Below are 20,671 nucleotides of genomic sequence, written 5' to 3' on the forward strand. Positions count from 1 at the left end.
TCTCCATGAGAATTTGGACAAATTTTATGCTCTTATGTTCTGTCTTAATCCATAATCTTATTTTTTTCTCCAGTTTCATTTACAAACTATTATTTAAAAGTGTAGATAGGGAGCAATTATCCAGTAATTTTTGAGATACTTTCAAATCATTGTAAATAACTAATTCGTAATGATGGGTAGGAAACATTAACTATAATATAAAAGTTTATTCAATTTCCATAAAATTTTTGTAATACAATTCAAAAAGATTTATTCTACAGAGTGATATAAAGTTCAGGTATTTTTTAAAATTCATGATTTTGAAAAATATCAAAAAATAAAACTAAAAAATTCTGTTTTGCAGGAAATTTTAATATTACCACTTAAAATAAGAGTGATCTCACATCTTCCCCATTTTATTCTGATTAAGTTTGAATAAAACACACTGCCATGATTGATGCTACTCAGCAGAAACACTCAAACATGTAACTGATAATAGATATTAGAGGAAAAACTCAACAAAAACTCATAAAAGAAAGTCTATACTGGGAAAAAAACATTAAGGAAAAAGTTGTATGAAGCACAAAATCTTTTTATTGAAATACATGTAAATGTAAAGGTGACATCCAGACAAAACAACATTTGCATTTATAAGATTTGCTTTAAGCACAAGACAAACATTTTAAAAATCCCTTTTATCTAAAATAAATCAGCATTTTGCTCAACATCCAAACATATTTCTTAGACCTCTGGAGATTAATTATCCATGCCTTAAGCTGAATCACATTTTTGCCTTAATGTGGATTATTACGATTAATAAATACATCTGTGAAAGTTTTCCGTTTGATGCAACGGTTCAAACACTATTGGTGCTAACGTCCACGCAGGTGGATCACCTGGTGGATTTTGAGGTTTCCCAGCACGGTGAAGCTCTTTCCGCACTGCCTGCAGCTGAACGGCTTCAGCCCGCTGTGGAAGCGCTCGTGTCTCAGGCAGTTGTCCTGCCTGGAGAACTTCTTCCCGCAGATGCTGCAGCTGAACGGCCTCTCCCCCGTGTGGACCCGCTGGTGCGTCTTCAGCCGGGTCTTCTGTGTGAACGACTTTCCACATTCGAGGCACCTGAAAGGTTTGGAGGCCTGGTGGGTGCTCTTGTGCTCCTCCAGCTGAGACAAGCGGAGGAAACTCTTGTTGCACACCGAGCAGATGTAGACACTCTGATTCCCTCGCCACATGCTCATAAGCCTTTTTGACCTGTAGTTAAATTTCTTGACGATAATATCTTCATTTGATCCAGAGGATTCTGCCTGTGTATAAAGTGAAGTTGTTGACGGCTCTCCAGATTCCATACAATCATCACGAATGACACCAGGAAGCAAATCGTCTTTATAAACAGACTCAACAAGCACAGAGAGCTCTTCTTTCACCGGTACATTAAAGCAAACATCTTCTCCTTCCTTTCCTGAAGGTAAATATGTACTTTGCATGTCATTAGATGGAAACACCTGTGATTTCTCCTGAGCTGCAGCAGAGCTTTTATCAAACCCTCCACAAGCCGGCCAGATGGGGTCGCCCCGATCCGGTGTGTCCGTTGCTGCATGCTTGGTTGTTTCATCGAACTGAAGTTCACCTTCTGGCTCTTGCTTCACATCGGGACTGATGCGAGTCTCGAAGAATGAATCAGTAGCTTTTAATTCAGGATAATCCCCGTCAGTTTCAGGAAGCTTCTCCTTATCTGCAGCCAAAAGAAAACAATGGCATGATGTGCTCACAATCTGAAAATGTTCAAAACAATAAGTCCAGCAGAACCTTCGCCTACATTCACACAGCAGGTCTTCATGCTCAGATTAATGTTTTTGCTGAAATCTGATTTTATCCGTATACCAGCTGCAATGTACAGAGGTGGAAGTGTCATGTTTTGGGAATGCTTTCCATAAGCCTGTAGTAGTAAGCAATAAAACAATCACATGATAAATTAACATGATTATTGAGCCAATTATTCTCTCTTTCTACCAAAAACTGGATGATAAAACTCCTTAGGCTGGTGTTTTGGTCTCAAATAGTCATTTTCAACACCAATTGTTGCTTTGTTTATTAATTTTGGACATTCAAAATGTCTTCCAGTTCCAGTATTAGACGACCATTAGAATTTCAAGTTTATTTGATCTTTGAGAAATTGTTATTTCATTATTATACTGTGTGAAAACAATTATATTCTCTTTTATTGCAATAACTTCTGGGAATATAAATATCAACCTGTTAAATGTGTTACTGTGGCTTTGTAGCAGCAGTAAAACTTTACTCAGACTGATTGCAAGAGTTTCACCTTTAATTTTCAATATGTGTAATTAAAATAAATAAACATGATATAGCTTTAGACGAATTTAACGGGAAGCTAAAACAATTACTTTACCTAATGTACTTCAAAGGTAGAAGTTAAGGAGATCTTGTTTATCAGTTGTCAGACTGAATTAAAGACATTTTGAATGCAGTTTGGTGTCTCCTCCCCTCACCTCTCCACGGTTCCTGACCCGCCGCTGCTGCGGTCTGCACCTGTTTCTCGGCTGTAGCTCGCCTTGCAGCCGCTTCCTGAGCTTTCCGGAGCTCAGCCTCCGTCCTCTTCAGGTTACTCCGGAGCTCCTGGATCTCACTGTCCCTCCTGCTCACCTCCAGCCGCAGAGCCACGCTCCCCTCCTCCACCAGCATCGTAATTTCTGCTACCGCGGCTTTGGCCAGAACATCCATGATGGCGGCCACCTGCGTACTGAAAGCTGAGGGAAAAGACATCCCGATGGAAAAGTTTAACAAACTCTACAGAAGTGAGGTTTTAGCTTCCTGTGCAGAAGAGAATCAGCGTCCCTTCTGTTTTATTTTGATTTACTTCCGGTAAATTCCAAGCCGGAAGTGAGGTAGACATCGGTAGCCGTAAAGCCTCTAATATAAGCGAAATGTTGGAATGCCTCCCTGTACTTCTTAGCATCGCTGTATTTGAGATACGCGAATGTCTACATATCCAAACGTCCACGTGGTTTCCAATACAAGGTAATAACATCTAGTGTTTTCTAAAAAAGAACATAATGCATCAAACACTTAATTAATTCACAATGCTCTTTATTCAAATGCCTCGAGCCAGACATGTCAATCAATTTCAGATAAACTATTCATGTACATAAACTTTGCATAGAAACAACTGACCCAAAGATAAGTGCAATCAGTAAGTGCTATGGAGCCACTTTCAAAAACTAATCTTTAAATCTTGAGAATCAAAATGCAGGTAAACAAAGTGAAATGTTTTTTTTATACAACCATCACACATCAGAGATGCAGAATATAAAGGCTGTTTATCTGTTTAATGTCTGATGTCAGAGCAGCACTAAATACTTCGTTCCACCTCAATTTTTTTATTTTTTCATGTTTTATTTTGAACTATTAAGGCCTGGGATTAAGTTAGAATGATCTCTTCAATTTAATTATAACAAGCTGAATGTCACCTTTTATTTTAAATGCATCTTATTGCATTTGTGTCTGACGAATGCAAAATTAAAATGAGAAAAATCTGGTAAAGATTAAAGTCTTAAGTTAAATTATAATCTTTCATTTCAGTTCCATAATCTCACCATTGAAAATGAAGAAAATAGAAAAATACACTTTTAACTTTAGCACATTTATTCAGTAGGATTGAAACTCTCATGTTAGTTATTCACAATTATGGTGACCTAAATGAAGCAGAACTTTTTTTCTTTTTATTTATTCTCTATATTTTTAAGTTGTTCCTAGTTCTGGGGTGGAAGTGTAACGTGACACAGTGGCCGATTTCTATTAGGCGTTTTTCAAAAGAGGAGGAAATATATCATTAAAGTTAGGGAAGTCGGTATACAAATGAGAAAATAAGTAGCTTCTCGTTGCAAAACAGCTGGAACCCACATTGTTCTTTCCAGTGAGGAGGCCGGTGATGGAGGATGAATAAAGTCTCCACAAAGTGGCATACTGGGGTCACCAAGGGTCACCTAAACATTTGATTATACAGATGTTTAGGTGCATTTTTCCACTGAAAAATGAGTTGAGTCAAATATTTTGGTGAGATTTTACCACTAAAACATATGGTGGTAGCTTTTTACACATCTTTACTGGGGGGGCAATAACTGCAAAGGGTGGTGTGTGACCTTGTAAAATGTTTTTCTTTTAATAAGGACAACAGAGCTACTATGATGCTTGTAAACCAATAAAACTAAATATTAACAATGATGACAAAAATGGCAGCAATCACAAAATAAAACAATGATACAGTTTTATTTTCGTTTGAGGAGAGAGCCTGGTGAACATTGCGAGCTGAATCTGAAGCATCTCCTTCACTCGCTGTGTTTCCATTAATAGTGCATTTGGGCAAACTTGGATTTTTAAAATCCGGTTCATGGAAACGCAGAAAACTTGAAAAAATTTCTAATTTCTGTGCTAGAATCAGGTGTTTTTTTAAGTCATATCAAAAGGGAGGTAATTTAAAAATCTGCCATGGAATACATTTTTTGTATCACAGGGATCATGTGATCGACAGCTGGATCTTACTACTGTTGGAAATGCCAAAGAAGATGACAGGAAGTGATAGGAGGATAAAGATTTGTTTTATTCTGACAATGTCCAGCTGGCTCGAACAAAGCTCTCACAGTTTATAAAAAGATGAGTTTGTCATTCAGACTTATTGAATCTGGAGCTAAAATCTGCAGCTACATTTTCCCCAAAAAGCTGTTCTTAAATATAAAAGACTTGTCGCTCCAACGCCTGAATAAGACGTTGACGTCTCCTCTGAAGGCAATGAGCGCTGGTGGCTGAGTTATGAATATAATCTCCAGTTACTGTTTACATCACATAACTGCTGTGGCTTTTCAGGACTTATTACGTGAACAAAAGTATTCACGTGATTTTAATTGTTTTTCTTATTTAATGAAAACGCAATTGTGAAATTTTGTTTCTTTCCACACAAGCGAAATGTCGACAAAGTTTTGTAACACGTTTGTGATGGAGACCCAGCTACTGTCCTTCATTTTCCCTCTGGTTCAGCCTCTCCTTCTCTTCCTCGCTCTTTCTCCCGCCTCAGCGTTGCGATGGCCACCGCCTCGTCGAAGCACATGCTGAGCGGGCTGTTCCTCTTCGTGTCCCTCACCGCCGCGTCCAGGCCGTCCCTCCTCTTCTCTCTGAGCATTGACGGCCTGTCCTTTTTCTCGGCGGCCTCGCTGTCCCCGTCTCCGTCCCGCTCCTTCAGAGCATTGTCTCTCCTCTCTCTTTCTTGCTGCTGCTGACGGAGGGTCAGCGCGGTGATTTTGCAGTGCTGAGGCTTCGGGGGAACGACCGGCACCGCTTTGACCTGATAAACCTTAGGCTGCTTGGAGACGACCAGCTTCCTCCCAACGCCTCCTGGGCTGCCACTGCTGTTTGCAGGATTACTTTCTTCCTTTGAGTCCCTAATATCAGACAAGATCACTGGCTGTTTATCGGCGCTCGGTTGTGTTCTGCTTTCTGCTCTGTCTTCCTTCTCCTTTTCTGTCTCTTCGGAAACCGCGTCTTCTCTGTTTTGATGCTGAGCTTCTTGATTTAACTCGTTTCTCTCCTCATCTGAAGGTTTCTCTACATTTGGCTCCGGTGATAACGCCTCTGTCTTCATCATGTCTTCCTCCTCCACTTCTCCGTCTGCTTCGACATCTTCCTCTGGAGAAGCTTTCCTCATAGACTGCTCACTCTCCTCATCCTCAATCACTTCACAAACAACATCCTCAAGCTCACTCCAAATGTCACTATTTGTCCTGCTGTTTGCATTGTCCTCCTCACTAACTTGTCCTTCATTGTCTTTTGACGTATTATCTATTGTTGTCAAAAGAGAATCGTCTCCAGGCTCATCCAGAACCTCTTCCAGAACCTCTTCCCCATCCTCGGCTTTGGCTCCGGTCGGCCCGTCGGTTTCCTGAAGCTGATCACAGCAGCTTGTTGATGCTTCTGCAGTTGGACATTTTTCACTTTCACTGGACTCTGCAGCGCCTGCAGATTCATCTGTTGTCCTGCCACAAGGACAAAACAAAAAGCAGTTCAGACGTCTGCAATAGACGTAAATCAGCAGAGAAACGTACAGAATCTTCCTAAAGGAACTTTATACTCTTTGGTTACATTAAAATACAAACAAATTGAAATGTGTTCTATTGAGGTACACACACTCAAATTAGCACATAGTTTAGTTCATTTCACTTTAGTTTAATTCACATTAACTTAATAAGTATTTACATTCCTATTGGTATCTGTAAAACTTTATTTTTTTGTACTTTTTATTGTCACTATTTGCAAAAAAGTTTTTAATTTGTGTTTTGTACATTTTTAGTTAACCAACTCGCACATTCTTCTTTACTGAAGTATTTTTTATTACTACACTGAATTTATTCTGAAATCTTGCTGTTTCTGCAGTATTTTTATTCTTTATTCTGTTTATTTTTGCACCACAGAAACAAGACATTAACAAGCACTGAATCAAATGTTCACTCCGTCTGAAACTAAATCAGATCAAACTTTTATTGTTTCTGCTTAATTGGAATTAACAAAAATAATTTCTAGAAAACTTGGCAAGAACATTTTTTAGAAAAAAAAGTCAGTATTAAGAAAAATTGTATTTGAATCTGTATTATCTGGATCAAACCTTTTGGGCTTCCTTCCATGAATGTCTGACAGATTTACTGCCACATTTGAGTCAATGTTAGAAACACCCGTGGATTTATTTTAAGACCACACCTTAAACACACCGCGTTTTACGTTTGACATGATGGGAAAGGCAAGATAAATCGGCCAAGATATCACGACGAGAGCTGTGCAGCTGGATAAGTCTGGTTCATACTTGGGAACAATTTCCAGATGCTTCAATGTGCTGCGCTCATCTTTTAAACAATTATATGGCAGAATAGACATGATGGGAATGTCCAACCATCATAAAGCTCAAGAAGGAGACGGATTCTGTGTCCCAGAGACGACCAAATGGGAAGATCGACCCAAAAGAAAAGACGCTAACAAAGCGCTAAGACGCTAAGACAGTGTCATTATCCACAGTCAGACTGCAGCTTGAAAATTAACACAGGGTCAAAAATATTCATTTTTGGAGACATCTCCTGTTTTGGGCATAATCACCACCAGGAGGAACAGCTGGGATGGGTATACCGTCCTAACCGTGGCGTACGGAGGTGGCAGCATCATGTTGTGGGGCTGTTTTGCTGCCCTTCTTAAAATAGATGGCATAATGAGAAACAAACATTATGTGGAAATATTGCAGCAACATCTGAAGACGTCAGCCAGGAAGTAAAACAATCTTTCTGGTCAAAACTCAGAACTTTGTGTATAATGTGAATATCCTCATACTATTTATAGTTTTTTCTTCATATTTTACATTTTACATTCATATATTCGTGAGCAAAATGTTAATAATTTATTACCTCTGTGTGTCCTCATCAAGCTGATCTCCTTGACAAGATTCCTCCTCTTCCTCCTTTTCTGTCTCTTGCTTTTCCTCATCGTTTCCGGTGTTTTCCTCCCCAAGCTCAGTTGTTTCTTTACAAACAGAAAGTTCAACATCCGCCGTTTCGCAGCTTTCTCCTTCAGGCCTCTGCAGCTCCTGAACCAGACGCCTGTCCGGGCCGGAACAGTCCTGCTTGTCTGATTCAAGCCCAGACAGATTGCTCAAGAAGAAGTCCGGCGGCAGGCTCTTGACAAACATGCTCTCATCTTCGTCGCTGCTGTAATCCTCTTCATCGCCTTCATCTTCTGAAACGTCGTCAGAAGAGGACTGCTCCTCCGGTCCGCGTATGGGTGACGTCATGTAGGGCAAGCTGAGGGATTTGGTGTGTCGACTGTTCAGGTCGAGGCTGAGCGGTCTGTGTGGAGTCGCCTCGGTCACACTCAGCGTCAGCCTCTCGACTTGAGCCATGATTTCATACTCGTCATAAGAGTGACCAGGAGGCTCCACAGAGAACTCGTTAACCTGAAAGGCAAATAGACCAAAATGCTTAAAATATTAACTTCATGTGTCATAATAACAAATTTTGCTGGATGACAAATTGTCCCCCATTGTGAACAATAATGTTGTTTTGTGAAACGCCGTATCAGGAACCATTGTAGATTTAAAAAAGAAGGTCATTTCTCGGACATTTTCTAGAAAAACACAGGAAATTCCTGAGTTTGAAAAGTTGAAAATGTGCTGGAAAAAAATCTGAAATTTTGGGATTAATCTGAGTAATTTTGTAGAAGAAAAACTGGAAATGTATGAGACTGAAAAGTCAATAATTTTCTAGACAAAAATTTTAATTTTGAGATTAATTTCAGAAACTTTCTAACTTCAAAAGTCAGACATTTTCAACTTATGAAACCGTTTTTTTCTAGGAAATCTCTGAGATGAATCTAAAAATTTCTGAGTTTTTTTCTAGATTTTAAAAAATTTTGAAACTCCTAAATTTGTAAGTATTTTCTAGAAAATTTCTGAAATTAATCTTGAAATTTCTGAGTTTTTTGGAAGAAATGTAGTCCTCTTTATTTCTCCTTCTACAATACCCCTAATAATGTTTAGAGACCTTTTGTAAGTAACATACTGATAACGGTACAACAAAGTAAGTTCGCCTTCTCAACGATTAAGAACTTTAATTAATTAATTCTACATAATTGATGAGATAATAATGTCCCCACCTGATAGGACGCACTGCAGTCCATGTGGTCCATGGCGCTGCAGTCCATCTGGTCCAGGAACTCAAAGTTGTCCTGGATGTAGCCTGACAGCTTGCGGTTATCTTCCTCGGCTTCGGTCGAGTTTAGAAAATCATCAGAATCAGAAACGCTGTCGTCTTCATGCTGCGAGGCTGCAGCCGCCTGCTGACAGTTCAGCTCTGATCCCTTCATTTCTGTAAACAAACCATGATCAGAAACATGAGCTCCCAGTGTCGGACATCGTTTGAGTATGATGGACCACGAGGACTAAAGTTAGAAAATTAAACAAATAAAATGAAATTATGTGGATAAAGGCACACTTTTATGAGAATATTGTCATAATATAACAAGAAGAAATTCATAATATTACAAGAAGGAATTTGTAAAAGCATAAAGTTGAAATAATATGCTGAGAAAGTAAAAATATTACGAGAGTAAAGTTGTATTATGACTTTAGTCTCATATTATTTGGACTTTGTTCTTGTGTTATTTCAACTTTAAAACCTCCAAATACGGGTCGCTTCTAAAGTCACTATTCTCATAATATTGTGACTTTATTCTCATAATATTGTGACTTTATTCTCATCTGGTTTTATTCTCCTAATATTATGACTTTGTTTTTACACTACTGTGACTTTATTCTAGTAATACAACATATTTAGGTCAACATGTTTAACTAATCCTTTTAGAGGTAGTTCTGGTTGTGAATTTGTAATAATTACCCATGTATTCACTGTCTTTGTCTTCATCCTCCATGTTTTCGTGAATGTCTTCCTCTGTGCTGGAGTTGTGGCTTTTCACTCGTTTTTCTCTTGGTGCATGTTGGTCTCCCGTCTCCTTGAGTTCACAATCTTTTCTTAGCTCCTCACCTTTTTTCTCTTCTCCTCCTTCATTCCTCTCCTCCTCAGAAACTTCTGGTGCCCCTTTATGTCCCTCTGTGTCCAAATCTTCCTTTTCAATTTCACTCCTGTCCTTTTCTTCAACATTTTTGCTCTCTTCCACGTTCCACTCCATTAATTTTGGCTCCTTGATCTCGATCTTTCCCCCTGGCTCCTTGACGTCCTGCTTGTCCCCTCCGTCTTTGTCTCGTCCCCGGATGATGACCCTGTCAGCGCCACCTCCTTGAAGAACCCCCAGCGCCAGGTTAGAGGTGATATGTAGCGGCACAGTGACCATGGTGGGGCCGGTGATGTGCATAGCCGCCCGTCTGGCTTTGTTGGAGAGTCCTGGAGACCTGGTCTGGACGCCCTCGCTGCCTGGCACTGCTAAACCCTCTGGGTCCAGAGCCGTGTAGGTCCCCTGGGTGCCTGCTCCTCCGCTCACTAAGCCCGTTCCTCTGCGGTAGGTCACGGCATATTCGCTGCTTCCTAACCCGCAGGCGGGCGCTGCGGAGTCTGAGCCAGGTGCAGACAGGCTGGCGGCCGGAGGGGACAAGTTGGTGGATGGAGGACGCGGCCCGGACCGCCTGGAACCTGAAATACAATCAGCAGCTCAAATCGACCAGAGTCGGCTAGTAACTAGTTACATTGGCTCAATTACTTGGGTAACTTTTTCATAATAGAACATACAATTTTACTGAAAATAAAAAGGCCTTTGCATCACACCAATTAGGCAAAGGAAATAAATAAAATAAAAAGAGTTTCTTGGTATAAATCCCCTTTGATTAGTCAAACCAATTTTTAAAATACTTGAGAGCAAAGCACCTTCATTTGGGTAAGACGGTGTGCTGAGGGAGTCCATGCTTCTTGCAGGTCTTAAAGATGTTCTGTCCTTTTCTGAAATTGCAAATTATCAGATGATATGGAGCTTACTCAATTAAAATAAACAAATAACTAACTAAATAAATCTGATATAAACAAATTTAATAAAGTAAAACCAAACTGAAACCACTTTTTTTCAGAAAAGACCAAGAATATAGACAGAGAAGTCAAATTTGTCATTTTATACCCTTGGCAGAGTGTTTGTGTTTCCGTCGCGGGTCTGGGAATCGTCCTCCAATGTTGAAAATGGACATCCACTTCCTGCCTTTGAGCGATCCTTTCCTCCTGAGGAAAACATTTTAGTGAACAATGTCTACATGTTACCCAAATGGGCTGCAACGTCAACACATATCCATGAAGCTAATTTACATTCATGTGGCCTTGGATAAGTTTAACCATCTTTAAATGTGTGTCTGGTTCTGTATCAATATTTCAGCTAATAGATCAATGATCCCCTCACTTGTCTGTGCCTTCAATGATTGCGTGGTAGGGTCTAATGGGAAGGGGGCCATCGCCTGGACTAATGTTCCCAAAGTTAGGCTGAGACCTGAAGAACACAAGCTCCTGATTGGGCAGCGCTGACGGCGAGGGGAGGGACTTCCTCCTCTCTGTCGGTGTGCCTAAAGGATGGAGGACGCAGAGATGAAGCAGGAGTCTGAATGTGGGGAATGTTTGAGTGTTTCTCCAGACCTTCGAGAGGAAACAGCTGAGGGACGTGAGTGAGGACGAACTCCACCACGATGGACTGGACCCGGACCTCCATGAAGGCCGCGGTACCGTTGAATCCAGACGCCTCGATGTCCTTGGACCTTATGCAGGGAAATAAATGTGTTTATCAACTGGGTTTTAGACAGAACAGCTTTAATTCATGTTAGAAACACAAGGAAGGAGAATTTGAACAAAGAGCAAGATGAAGAAATAATGGATTAAGGGAAGATTTCAATGGAAAATAGTTTATAAAGACAGACAGATGGACAAATCTCGTCAATTCAAAGTAATGCTTAGCAACAAGCCAGTTTTAAGTAAGAAAGCAGGTATAAAAGCCTGACGTTAGCACACCTGAGCAGGTTGGGGGCCCAGACGATGGCCAGGTTGCGAGCGTGCATGTTGGTCTCTGAGGAATAGGAAGCCATCTTGACCAGGTGACGCATCAGAAACTCCAGAGTCCTGCAAGGCAAATGTTTAACGTCATTTGATCTTTTAAAAAAATTACAATTTGCCATAATATATAAATACGAACATCTCCCAAAGAAAAAAGAGTCATGTCTGTGTTTACTTTATGAATTTAAATCCTCTGTATGATTTTATTTATTTATTTATTTATTGCTAAGATTTGAAGATATTAAACTGTGAAACTCATCTAAATTAAATCAGCGCAATTTAAAAAAAATCAAATCAAGTGGGTCCCAAAGATGCAGCTTTAAATATATTATTAAAAATGTGCATTCTTAGAAATATTTTTCTGTCACTTGAGCATATGGCACAATAAGTTTCCTTGCACAACTGGAACGATTTAACATAAGATACATAAAATTCATTGGATTTAAAGTTAATTATCAGATAATTAACTTATCCTCCCTCTATTTCTCTCTTGCTTGCTCTACTTTATTGACTTTATTTGTCTTATTAATCTATTTCTAAAATATCCATATTCTGATGCTTTACAACATACTGAACTATTACAAGTATTTTTATTTATCATCCTTGATTGAAGCATACAGAAACATTATCAAAAATATGATATTTTTGTTCATGCATGTCAAAAAAATAAATAAAGGAATAGCTCATTATCTTCAATCCTCAATTTTTTAGTAAAACTGTTTATCTGGAACCTCTGACATTTTCTGACTTGAGGTGATTACAGTTTTATTAACACATTAATAGTTTATCAGGTAATTAAAGTGATCAATAAATCTATGGGTTAGATATTCCGAATTATGAAAAGAAATGTGAAAATGTGTCGTGCTTCCATTAATCCGCGCTAAATTAACCTGCTATAATGTTAGTAAATATTAAGAAGCAGAGGTTTTCAGTGTTAGAGTCTGTCGCTGTGCTGCAGAAGTTTCTACCTGTAATGAGGATCTGGCAGTTCCTTCAGCACATCCCTGATCTTTACCAGCCTCTCCTCCTCCAGCTGGATGGCCACCGCCTCCTGCAGGAGGACATGCACTGTCAGCATTTTCCGTTTCTTAACAAATGTACCGCCTCCAAAATCAGTCAACATAGTTGCCGGTGAGAATCCACTTGATCTTGACCATGGAAGTTCAGAGAGCAGCATCAGAGTTACTCACAGCAAACTTGTCATACAGCTGGTATGTGAGCAGAGGGTTGGGCAGCTCTCTGAAATAAGCTTTGCACAGAGAGCTGACGCAGTGGATGTCCTGCAGATACACATCTTTGTTCAGATCTGCAGAGCCGTCGCTCTCAAACTCGCCCCTGGTTTCACAGAAACAAAAGATTCACCTCATAAGGTTTTCACAATCAAATCTAGATTTGATCGAAATTCATTTTCGAACGTGGTCAAAAGAAGGACATGGTACAGACTGCAGAATTACTGTATGCATTAATAATTTGCATCCTGACAAACCCTTTTCCAACCGCTCTGTCATAAACTCCATTATTTACGTGAGACTTTTAGAACCTGAGATGGAGCTCTTGTGTTTTTGCTAGTGGTGGGACTCAATGAAAATATTTAATTTAGTTCATTTAATTGTGTTAACTGTAATTAATTCATCAAATTTAATCGACAAAATAAACATTTTCAATTCCAAAACCCTTTTTGCTGTTAAACTGTTGAATAAAAAGACATGTGGCTACATGAATACCTTTTCTTTTAAATTTGTTATTCAGATTAGTGCAAAGTGCAATTATCATCATTCACCTTTCAGTTTCATCAGGAACCCCTGATCATTCATGTAACTTCTTCCTTCTTTCAGACATCAGCACCAACATTAGCATGTGTTTAGCATTGAAATGCTATTTTAGGCTGGAACAGCTTAGGAGATTGGCTAACTCCTTTTAGCACAACTTGAACATAACAAAAATATTTACCAGGGTCCCAAAAATTGTTGCTGTTTTTTTATGTAAAAAAAATAAAATAAATAGGCACTTAATTGCGTTAAAATTGTTAACATGTTAAAATCTAAGTAATTAATTAACTCGCTAAAGTCCTGACTCTAGTTTTGCATTTTATTTTTAGGTGAATTTACATCAACATTCCCTTCTGGGAAATTATCAATTTCTGCATGGGAATAATTTTGCAACTGTAAAATTATGGATTCAGTTTGTTTAGAAATGGTCTTAATGTCCCTCACAGGTCATTACTAATGTCTTTCCATCTCATTTCATTTTATTTAATGAAATAAATCAGGTGGGTTTGATTATAAAACACCTGGTTGTGTCTCTTCCCCCTCCTATTCCAGCAGAAACCTTAAGGTTGTACTTAGATTTTTCCTTTGACTGTATTGAAAGCATGAAAATATCTAATGTGAATGGGCAGCACACAATTGGCCAAATGAAAAAGACTAACCGTAGTTTCTGGATGTTGGACGAAACTCCAGACAAACGGTAGATTCCATCCACGATCCCATGTTGCTCCACAAACTCGCTGCAGGATCGCAGCACCAGAGGAACTGCAGGAAATCACTGATTATTAAAAGCAGCTATAGAACAACAGACAAAATGAGGTATAGACAAAGGTTATAGTACTTCTGTTGATACATTTGTTGAATTTCAATGTAGGACTTTACATATCAAACCAGATCATCAAACTATGGCAAGCTAAAGCCAGCTGTTGCTGCAAAAACAACAGCTTTGCTAAGTACTTTTGTCTAGTTTCTAATGCAAATATTACTTGAAATATGTTTTAAGTCAGAAATTCTTGAATGTTGATAAAATAGTACAAGTTGCGCTGGCAGATAGAAAACTTTTTGCAGTGAAAAGATAGGAGATGTTCCTCATTTTTAGAAAAATATTAATGTACTGGGCAGATTAAAAAAAAAACTGGTATGAAAAAGGTGTTAAAAGACTTCCATGCAACAGGAAAGATAAAACTTAGGTGTTTAGATGCTAAACAGAAAAAATGATTTTTTTTTTTTTGTGTAAAGTGCAGTTAATCCTTTTTTTTAATTATTGTTATTAAAAATAATTCCTTCACGATGATCTAGAGGAATTCAATCAGCAGTTAGCTTTATGTTTGATCTTTCATATCCATAAAAAAATCATTTTTTTGTTGAGATTTTTCTATGAAAATAAACAAGCATGTTTAGTTTAACCACCAGATTTCGTATTGAGACATTCTGCTGTAACAACCACAAAACCAACTGCTGAACAAATGAGTGAAACAAAATATTAAGACTGCAATTCAACTTCTTCAATCTGTGATGAAATCCCAGTAACAGCACTCTGGCATTTTTGCACAATTTACAGGCGTGACTTGTGTGTCTGACAGGTTTTCAGCTGTTTTCTTTTGGTTAAAAAAAAAAAAAACGTAATTTGGTGCTAAAAGTTGTCCAATCGAACCAGAGAACGCAAGAACGAAACGAAGACTGAAATTCCACCTGCTGTCTGAAAAGTCTTAAAAGTTTTAATTAGCTCTTATTGAGAAAATCACTCAATCAGATGCATCTGATGCTTTACATTCAGGTTCTCAGCAATCTGACTGCGGTTTTGTGATGCAGAAAATACAGATGAATGTGTGAGGACAGAGGTGATGATTATCCACTTACTCTCCTGATTGGAGGTGGTGAGATGCTCCAGCAGATCACATCCAAACACCTTCTCTTTGTTGCCTCCTTTTCTCCGATTTCTCCTCATCTCTTCCTGCCTCGGGTTTCCACCTCACATTCAGAGCGGCCTGCGGTGCTCCTCCGTCAGCTCAGCCTTCCTGGGCCGGATTTGCTCTCCAACTCTCGTTAGTGTGGCAGTGAATTTGTGGAGGAGCTGTGCATTTCAGGGACTGTGGCGCACTGCTGCTGCTTCTGCTGGAAACTCTGCCACCTGTCTGAGCTGTTTCGCATTGTAAAGCTGGAATCTTTGGACAAACTGTTAAATCTTCCGCCCTGCAAAACCAGAAATAACAAGTTTTTCTCGGTACAAACTGCAGATGACTATCCCTGCAAAATCAAACAAGCTGCACTCAATCCTTGGTGTGCAAATGTGGCTTTCCACTTCCCCCCCGATGAACTCAATTTATTTTTCGAATCACAGGCCACACCCTTGTCCCTGTACTTCTGCTATTCAGCGAAAAGAGCCCCTGAATGGTCACCGCTGTCACACTTTTTGGGACTCTTTGAGCTGCTGGACCAACTGAAGCCTCCAGTCTCCGCTTTGACCCCACCGCTGTCTTCACAAATGGCCTCTTCGCCCTTCCTGAACACATGTCACGGCCATCGCAGGGCCCTGTCTCACTGCAGCGGAAGTCGAGCTTGAAAATACAAACTCAGACCGACATTCAAACTCAACCCTCCACCGTCTCCACCGTCCTGGCACCTGCTGCCTCCCTCCCATCGCTCGTCCCATCCCCACACTCACAACCCTTTTGAGGTTGGAGTTTAAAACTTGGAACAAAGGCAAAATAAACAAGTTACAAAGCAAAAACAAGTCTTCCTACCTTCACTCTGCAAGGCGCACCAGAAGCAGCATAAAGTGATGACGCAAAAAAACCACTAAACTTCCCCTGTTAACTTCCTGAGTGTCTCTCCTTCTCTTGTGCTTTCGCTGTGCATGCTGCTCACAGTTTCTCCGCCTCTGTAGGGAAATCAGTTCATTGTATCTGCATGTTGCATCTATTTCCCTTTGTGAGCAACGTTGGCCTGTTTGTCACCCAACTTCCATGTGGTTTACTCACTCAGATGGGAAGAAGCGGACATGTTAATGAGTATATGAAAGAAACAATTTTCCGTTTCTGTATTTGGAGTTTTTGTGGCCTTATATTGAAATCAGTCATGTTTTAAATGTTTTTATGTTTTCTGGACAACATTTTGGTCCTTTTGGTAATTTAAGGTGCTTTCTAAATTGACCTGGATTGGATTGAATGGGATTATTATCTTTTTTAGTATTATTAATAGTTTAATAGTTAGTATCATGTTATGCAAATTAACAGTGCAAAAATAAGCACTGTTTGTGTCAAAGAACCACAGTTGGTTATAATCCCCATAAGAAGTAGCATCATAAACACAAGTGTGCACAATAAAGGCTTCAAAACAGAAACAAACAATAAACTAGACAGAAACTAATATGGAACTAATCTGGGATTAACTCCTACTTCAAGTTCAATTATCACCTCCATTCTTGTGTCTGCATACTAAAAAAATATTTAGGTAACAGTTACGCACTCATGAATAAGTCTGGAACGAACCCTGAAATAACTCTTAATTCACCAATACCTTATATTTTGGTATCCAGTGATGACAAAATGCTTTATGGATGGTTTTATGGGAAGGTTTGGTTATTTTAGCCCAGAACTAAAATCTACATATTGAAATCATGGCAGTAATGTGAATATAAGCAGATCTTTTTGCCTAACATTGACATTATAATCATAGCATCAATTTGCAAGGGAGAATAAAGATGGAAGTAAAGAAGGTCATGTGTTCTGATCAGTCCAGATTTACCCTCTTCCGGGGGCAAATGTGGGCAAGAAGGAGGGCAGAAGAAGTGATGCTCCCTTCATGCTTTATAAAATGTTTCTGGCTGTGAAAAAAACGACAAAAAAACAGAAAATTTCGGGAAAATTTTGTTATTTGATCAGAGAAAAACAAACATTTTAATCTATATTCAACAGGTTTCGGACAACACCACAGTTTTACACAAATATACAAAGAGTAAGACATTAAAGGTTTTCATAAATATCAAAGCTTTATCCTGTAAAACTACATGATCAGACTTGCATAGAAAAATAGCAAAGGTTGTATGTTTTTTCTTACATCTGAGACCAGATTCAGGCCTAAATAATAAATTTAGATAATTCAGTTTGAAAAAGGCAATTTTGCAAAAACACTTCAATGCTGAGAACCTAAAAAAACCTGAAAATCTCCTGCACTAGATCTGTTCTAGACACATAGTAGATATAGAAACCAAAATATTAGCAGCTGTATTATCTAGAGACATTTACCAAAAACATTTGTGGCCAAATTGTGCTGTTTTCTTGCGTTAACAAGAAATGAACCACAATACTTTTTTTTACTGGTACAGTAAACCCATGTTCTCATTTTAAGCAGCAATCTGACCTCCAGACTAAAGAGTTAAGAAGTAATTTGCAAATTTTCTGAATAATTTTGAAATGCTCTTCCTCCCAGAACCAAAATGTTTGAAAAATACGTCCTTGATAGAAATCAACAATGAAGATGTTATAAGTGAAAGTCACAATTTGGAGGGTTAAAAGTTTAAATAAAATTTGGATCATTTATCGGCTTAAATCCAGGCAACTGAAGCCACTATTACTGAATATTCAGCAAAAATGCAGAATATTTTACTAGCCAGATGTGTTGGCTATTTCACCCTGCAGATATTAAACCGTGTTGTCACTACTTTACCACAAGAAATGGTTCTGATAAATTATGTTGTGGCTTAAACTCTAACTTTATAAACTTTTGGAGTTTGGGGGGTTAAAAGAGAATCTTGAATATTCAAAAGAATATTCAACTATGGAGCCTCAAAAGTGCCACAATGCCACAAACAATTGAGTTATTTTTATAGGTGATAATTTTAAAAAAAATCAAAATAAAGTTTAATTGTAATCTGTCTTAAAGACAATTTTAAGTGTTAATTTACATTTTATTCTGAATAGTGCATGACAATAAAATATTAATATTCCCTCTGACCTTTGTAATAAACCCAAACTGATTGCTTAACTCAGCTGCTGACCAATCATCTTATCTATATAAAAATTAGCCCCGCCCACTCATTTTTATCTGAAAGGCTAATAATAATAAAAATCACAATGTGCTGCAGCTTTTAAAATATGTGGGATTTTTTGTATTATCTATGCATTTATAGATTTAAATAAAGATCAATTTGTTTCAAATTAAAATTTTCAAATGTATTTAAAAAAAAATCACTGTTTATTAAATTGTGGCACTTTTGACCCTTGATAGAAAGGAGTGACAAACCTAAAATTAAGACTAACAAATGAATAAACATTAAAAAAAAGAAAGAAAATTTACTCTTGTCTGTTTTAGGCTGAAATTAAACATTTGCTGTGAATGAAAATTTCTCAAAGGACCATCAGTGCAAGACTTTCTTCATCACAAACAGGAAGGGTTTGTTTCTTTAATTTAGCAGAAGCATTTGTCTCAGAGTCTGAAAATGATCAAAACAACTTTAAATTCACACTCACAAACATAATACAAGGGATCATCGATATCCCACAGAGAAACAGAACCAAACAAAAAGACTTGGAGGAAAAAAACAAATATCTACATCTCAAAATATTAAATAACTGTTTCAGAATATAATCTTTACAGAAAGCGTGTAGATAAAAGCCTCTTGCGCTAACCGGGTTGAAAAATAGTTATTTGTCTAAATCAAGTGGTTCCTCTATTCAAAATGTGATCCATTCACTTGACAGATTAGAGAAAATTGAGTGCTTTATTTTAACAATGCAAGTTTCCAGTCTTATATCTCCACCTTCCTGAATGTAGGAGTCTACAGTCCTGCTGAAATGTTCGTCACACCAGGCAGCTCTCCGTCCCTCGGTCCGGTTTCTCCTCCTCCGGAGCAGTCCATGGCCTCGGCGCTGTCCGTTTCGCTGCTGGTGAGCATCGGAGACCAGCTCTCCCCGCTCGTGTCTTCCGTCCTCGTGTCCTCCGTCCTCGCCTCCGCGTCGTCGTCGGCACAGCCTCCTCTCTGCCTGCAGAAAGGTGGGATTTCCACCACCACAAACTTCCTCGCCCAGCCGCTCAGAATCGCTTTCTGCCGCATGTCGTTCAGGATCGGCGCCGCGTCGGACCTGGAATTCGTCGCTAAAGAGAAGAGAAATGAAAATATTTATATCTGAGAAGATCTGTTTTATTTTGCAAATAACTTCTGAAAACATCTTATGTTTTTTCTTACAAACTTGTAATAATCTTTCTAAATTAGAACATGGAGTCTAATAAGTCTGATAAGTTGTTAGATAATGAAAAATACATTGACAGAATATATACATATTTGTGAATAATGAACATTTACAGCTTTCCCATACACATGAAACATTCAGCAGGTTTACCTGGAAGCGTGGCAGAGAGCAGAGTAGACGTACAGGTAACAGAACCGGTGTTATTGGATCCAACCGGGTCTGTAAAGTGGAACATCTCGGAGCGCGGCAGCTGCGGAGACACCGGTAAGGAGTGGCACTGCCTTCCTGGCAGCTGCTGCCAGTAGAAGGACGTCTCCTGCTGGGACGCTCCGGGCCCGTGGGTCGGCGGCTGGTTGCTGAACACGCTTCCCGGAGGCGAGTGCAAATCAAACACCAGCGAAAAGACGGACTTGCTGGGCACGTCGAAGAACTTGATCTTGCCCCCGCAGAGGTCCTCCCGGGCCGTGAACGGGTTGATCTTGCGGGTCCGGAGGTTCCTTTGAGAAGTGGGCGGGTTGTAGTACGGGTCGTGGACGTTGATTTTCCTCCCCGGTTTGCAGGAGAAGATGTCCGACTGACTGCGGCTGAGCCAGATGTTTCGTCTGGGCCGGGGCGATTTGGGAGGGATCTTATCGTTTTGGCAGCCAAGAGGATTCAGTCGTTTGAAGGCCTGGATTTTTTCACCTTCAATGCAGAAAATAGAGTTTTTACTACTGCAAAATAAAACAAAAATTATTACAAAAAAAATAAAAAACAGAACCTCTATGTTTCTTATTTTGTAGATTTGACTGATCCAAGGTGATTCGCACAAACTAGTAGAAACTTACTTTCATAACTGATTATTGTATTGATTATTTTAACAATTAATTGATTGATTAATCTGGATAGAAAATTGCCACATTTTGCTGATTTTTTTTTTGTTTAACCACTAAAGTCTTTTTGTGTAATATTAAAAATGCATTAAAAGATGCAAATAAACATATAATTCAAATAGTTTTGAAACATGAAAATAATAATTTCATTGTCTAAAATAAAACTAAGCATTACTTCACTCTGCCAGTTGAGTCAGTCTGGATAGAACATATTTATAAAAAACATAACTTAACAAATGATAAGTTATTTATTTGTGCAAAGGTAAAAGACGATGGCAGAGAAGAAG

At 38.8% G+C, this 20,671-nt stretch overlaps 3 protein-coding genes across 4 annotated transcripts in view; all 3 read right to left on the reverse strand.

Annotated features, from left to right (window-relative positions):
• Positions 1–602: 602 nt before the first annotated feature.
• On the reverse strand, positions 603–2,857 carry si:ch211-155e24.3 (uncharacterized protein LOC100150696 homolog). Its single transcript, XM_055058301.1, has 2 exons — positions 2,490–2,857; positions 603–1,711 (listed from the first exon to the last, which is right to left on the reverse strand). Exons 1-2 carry the CDS (start codon positions 2,761–2,763, stop codon positions 852–854), a joined length of 1,134 nt encoding a protein of 377 aa, XP_054914276.1. The 5' UTR covers positions 2,764–2,857; the 3' UTR covers positions 603–851.
• A 213-nt stretch (positions 2,858–3,070) lies between these two features.
• On the reverse strand, positions 3,071–16,106 carry si:dkeyp-68b7.12 (rho GTPase-activating protein 30). 2 transcript variants are annotated; one of them, XM_055058357.1, is made up of 14 exons: positions 16,066–16,106; positions 15,182–15,514; positions 13,984–14,086; positions 12,746–12,890; positions 12,524–12,606; positions 11,514–11,621; positions 11,145–11,263; positions 10,915–11,074; positions 10,642–10,739; positions 10,398–10,469; positions 9,417–10,166; positions 8,677–8,888; positions 7,434–7,978; positions 3,071–6,023 (listed from the first exon to the last, which is right to left on the reverse strand). In XM_055058357.1, exons 2-14 carry the CDS (start codon positions 15,267–15,269, stop codon positions 5,012–5,014), a joined length of 3,495 nt encoding a protein of 1,164 aa, XP_054914332.1. In that variant the 5' UTR covers positions 15,270–15,514; positions 16,066–16,106; the 3' UTR covers positions 3,071–5,011. The 2 variants fall into 2 exon arrangements, with proteins under 2 accessions (XP_054914332.1, XP_054914333.1); XM_055058358.1 differs by lacking the exon at positions 16,066–16,106 and having other exon boundaries at positions 15,182–15,595.
• A 1,071-nt stretch (positions 16,107–17,177) lies between these two features.
• tesk2 (testis associated actin remodelling kinase 2) overlaps positions 17,178–20,671 on the reverse strand; it is a 34,144-nt gene continuing 30,650 nt past the window's right edge. The window contains 3 exon segments of the mRNA XM_055058235.1: positions 17,178–19,163; positions 19,165–19,417; positions 19,663–20,196. Of these exon segments, the coding sequence (XP_054914210.1) occupies positions 19,124–19,163; positions 19,165–19,417; positions 19,663–20,196 (827 nt within the window). The 3' untranslated portion in view covers positions 17,178–19,123.

This window comes from Poeciliopsis prolifica, unplaced genomic scaffold (assembly GCF_027474105.1).
Source record: "Poeciliopsis prolifica strain line A6 unplaced genomic scaffold, Auburn_PproV2 SCAFFOLD050, whole genome shotgun sequence".
Lineage (NCBI taxonomy): Eukaryota > Metazoa > Chordata > Actinopteri > Cyprinodontiformes > Poeciliidae > Poeciliopsis > Poeciliopsis prolifica.